A 3,926-nucleotide genomic window follows, 5' to 3' on the forward strand; every position below is an offset into this window, starting at 1 on the left:
GGAACTCTGCAAAACATCAGGGGCAAAAACTTTGTGCTCTAACCTTAATTGGTTTAGACATCAATTTAAAGAAAAGATCCAGATTTTTGTATACGGTAGCTCCAGTTCCAAAAAAAATAGAAATCAGACAAACAAGCAAAAATGCTGAAAACATAATTCAGATAAGTTTTTACGTAAATCAAATTCCCATCCAGGATCCTCCCCATAAATGTAAGTATTACTTATATTTTGAAATGAATAGAAACATGCACAGCTATTATCTTGAAGATATATGTCAGAATGGATTGGCACTCGTTGCTATTTAAAATATAGCATAGCGTGTACATGACAATGCCGCATACAGCAGCGTGTATAATAAGCAGAATATTTTCACCGAAGAACAGAGGAACCTTTTGAACAACCTGTTCTAATTGGAGATTCCTATATCCTAAATTTAATCTATACCCGATTTTGACACAGGCAACGACTTGCATGCAGTTCGCAAATCCCAAATGAAGACATCGAAGCATGCATGCCATCGTTCCAGATTACATGGAATCCGGAGTAGAGTTATTCCTTGATCAGCTTGGGCTCTGTTCTGTATCAGGATTCAGTAGTGGTGACTATATAATGATGACCATGGTAGCTTCTCCTTCTTCTCTATCTACCTTGGCTGCAAGCGGTGCAATGCCAAGTAGGCGATGAGGCGGTAGGCGATGAGCATGAGAGCCATGATGCACACATCAATCCACATGTGGTGCAGACCTACCGACTTGATCGCCGGGAAGTCCACCACCCTGCACAGCACGCCAGGGGAACACTCGTAGACATCATCGTCGCGGAATTGAACGCCGAGGAGGAGCTTGTAGCAGTAGAAGCTGAAGCTTAGGTACTTGAGCCAGACGATGAAGGAGGGGATGTGCTGCACGTAGTATCCCCCGGCGATGAGGAAGACGAGGGTGGTGACGGAGGCGAGGGTGGTGGCCTGCTTGACGTCCATGAGGATGGCGCCGAAGGCCAGGCCGAGGCTCTGGGAGACGAGAACACTGAAGAGGACGACGAGGAGGGAGAGTAGGAAGCTGGAGGCGCCGGGCTGGAGGCCGCCCATCCAGTAGATGATGACGACGAAGGCGGTGGGGAGGGCCAGCTCCATGGGGAGGTCGCCGGCGGTTCGGGCAAGGAAGTAGGAGGAGAGGCGGTACATGCCGGAGGATCGCTCCTTGATGAGCATGGAGCGCTCCTGAGGGAACGTGAACACGGCGTTGTACAGAGGGAAGAAGCCCCAGAAGACAGAGAAGAAGAAGAGAAGCGCGACCTGCGTGCCATTGAGATAAATTAAAGAGCAGAGCAGGTAAAAAAAATTTACCAGTATAATTAAGCCCATTTTCCACTTTAATTCTTTCTTTTAGTTCCATAAAAGCACAAAAGACTCAGAACTAGTTTTTTTTTTAGCTAGCTGTTGGATGCTTTTGGTGGAAGATAGGAATGAATAGACCGATCGAGAGATGCATGCATGCTTACCTGATCCTGGATATGGGATGGCGAGGTGTGCCACCAGAGCAGACCCCCAAGAGTGGCGACGCTTATGACCTGGAATATCCGGAGCTTGTTGAAAGATTCGTATCTCCGCTCCTTGATCCCCCTCCTTAGCAGCACCAGGAACTGCTCCAACCAGCTTGTGCACCAATCCTCCCTTCTTCCTGTACCATGTATATATATATATATCCACATGGCATGCTGGATCTCTATGTAATATATTTATGACGCATTCAAATGTTTTCCAGTGAAAAAACTGTTACATTAACTCTAGCAATCATTGATTCGATGATAGTGGTACCACAGACTCCAATAGTTGAAGGAATGTAACGGTATTAACTAAACTAATAAAGAAGAGAGTTCTCACGGGTGTTCGACGCATCTTTGGCATGAGAATGGCTGCTTGAATCCATGCGGCAGAGGTCGGCCTTCAACCGGGTGGCGATATTCCTGCCGTAGGCGGACCGGAGCTCCTTCCTAATTACCGATGACTTCCTCTCCCGCTCTGCGCTTCCATTGGGTTCCCCCGCCGAGTTTTCCTTGAAGGAATCTGGTGCAATCCCTGACCAGAAATAATGGATCCATGACGGCTGGCTAACTCGTTTAAGAGGAGAGGGATAGGAGAAGCAAGTTTACACTCTCTTTCTTTCGATCGTAAATTGCGTCCTAGCTAGTTCTTCACCCTGGCGACTACATCATGAACATGAACTGCTGCTAAAGAAATTGCTGTACTTGCTTAAACTAACGCATGATGGGAAAACCAAGTGTCTTCTCGTTAGTGGATGAGTGGTCAAACAGCTAGCGGTGTGTGGAGGTGGTTACACAGCGGTGTGTTAAGATAGTTATAAAATATTTACATTCAAAATACTAACGTCGCATCTTTTTATTGGCTTTGCCTATAGTATACGTGGTAGACTACGCCTATCCAAAAATTTCTTGCACAATTGCATGAGTAGAGGGGGAGGTACTTACCATTGGCCAGATCGAGCATGAGCTCTGCCGGGTTGACGTACAGCGGCGATGAGAACCCGATAGAAGAGAAGTAGTCGAGGGCATCGGAGGCGGGCCGTAGTATATGGGACTGCCCTCCGACAGCAGCACCACCTTGTCGAACATGCGGTAGAGCCGATTGGACGGCTGGTGGATGGTGGTGACGACGGTGCGCCCGCCCTCGGCTGCCAGCCTCCGCAGCATGGTCACGATCCGCGCGGCCGTCGTGGAGTCCAGCCCCGATGTGGGCTCGTCCAAGAGCAGTAGGCTGGGGTTCACCAGCAGCTCCTGGGCGATGCTCACCCGCTTGCGCTCGCCCCCGGAGACTCCCCTCACCAGGCGGCCGCCGATCATGGTGTGAGCCACCCGACCAGCCCCAGCTCTTCCATCACCTTCTCCGCATGCCGCATCTTCTCCGCCCGGCTCAGCGACCGCGGCAGCCGGAGCAGCGCCGTGAAGACGAGCGTCTCGTGGACGGTGAGGTGCGGGTAGAGCACGTCGTCCTGGGCCACGAACCCGGTCCGCCGCTTCATCGCACCGGAGAAGGGCTGGCCATTGTAAGTGATCGTGCCGGAGAGCTTGCCGGTGACCAACCTGCCGCCGAGGGCGGTGAGGAGTGTGGTCTTGCCGCTGCCGGAGGGGCCCAGCATGGCGAGTATCTCCCCCGGGGGGACCATGCCGGTGATGCCGTTCAGTATGACCTTCTCGGCGGCGGCGGCGCCGCTGCCATGGCAGCTGGACCACCACATTGGTTGACCAAGCTTCACTTTGTACGCCACCTCCTCGAACTGTTGATGGGTCGATCCGTGGATGAGTTAGATACGTATGCATAGGGTATACGGACCACCACTGAATACGGAGAAGGGCGGGCGCGGTAATTAGGTGAGGTAAGCTTACCCTGAGGGTCACCGGACTGAGCGCGGTGGTGGCCCACGGGAGCGGACGTGGATTGGGATGGGAAGTAGCGTCTACCGCTGCCGGCTCGTCCGGGACGGCTCCACCGGTCTCGGGCTCATGGGGCCGCATGGCTTCCCCTGTCGGTGGACTTGGGGGTGGTATCTCTGTTGGTGGTTTCATTAGGGAGGTTGGATCAGACAAGCAGGAATTTATACAAGAGAGAGAGAGAGAGAATATGGGAGCCTTCGGGAGAAGAGCAAGAATGTCACTTTCTTTAAGTGGAAAGGATGTGTATTGCGGTTGTGTTTCAAAAGAAATGGAAGAGAGAGAGAGGAGAGAGAGAAGAATTGATGGTGGCCCAGTGGTTGCTTTACCACACACTAATTTTCTGCAACTGGTCAAGCATGGTTAATAAAGTGTTTGGTATCATCGGATCATGTTTCGCTTATTGTTCGTATGACTTGGTAGAGGTTTGGAATTGGCATTCTCTGTTTTATTTTTCTCGTGAGTGCTCACCACCAGCA

The 3,926-nt window shown here is 51.2% G+C and overlaps 1 protein-coding gene across 1 annotated transcript; it reads right to left on the reverse strand.

Moving 5' to 3' along the window:
- Positions 1-256: 256 nt before the first annotated feature.
- Positions 257-3,686, reverse strand: LOC105036129 (ABC transporter G family member 14). Its single transcript, XM_010911871.4, is given in 7 exon segments — positions 257-1,294; positions 1,501-1,679; positions 1,883-2,077; positions 2,488-2,580; positions 2,583-2,876; positions 2,879-3,293; positions 3,403-3,686. Coding segments are annotated over 7 exon segments (2,007 nt in total). The 5' UTR covers positions 3,583-3,686; the 3' UTR covers positions 257-643.
- Between the last annotated feature and the right edge of the window lie 240 nt (positions 3,687-3,926).

The sequence above is a fragment of the Elaeis guineensis genome, chromosome 11 (genome assembly GCF_000442705.2).
Source record: "Elaeis guineensis isolate ETL-2024a chromosome 11, EG11, whole genome shotgun sequence".
NCBI lineage: Eukaryota > Viridiplantae > Streptophyta > Magnoliopsida > Arecales > Arecaceae > Elaeis > Elaeis guineensis.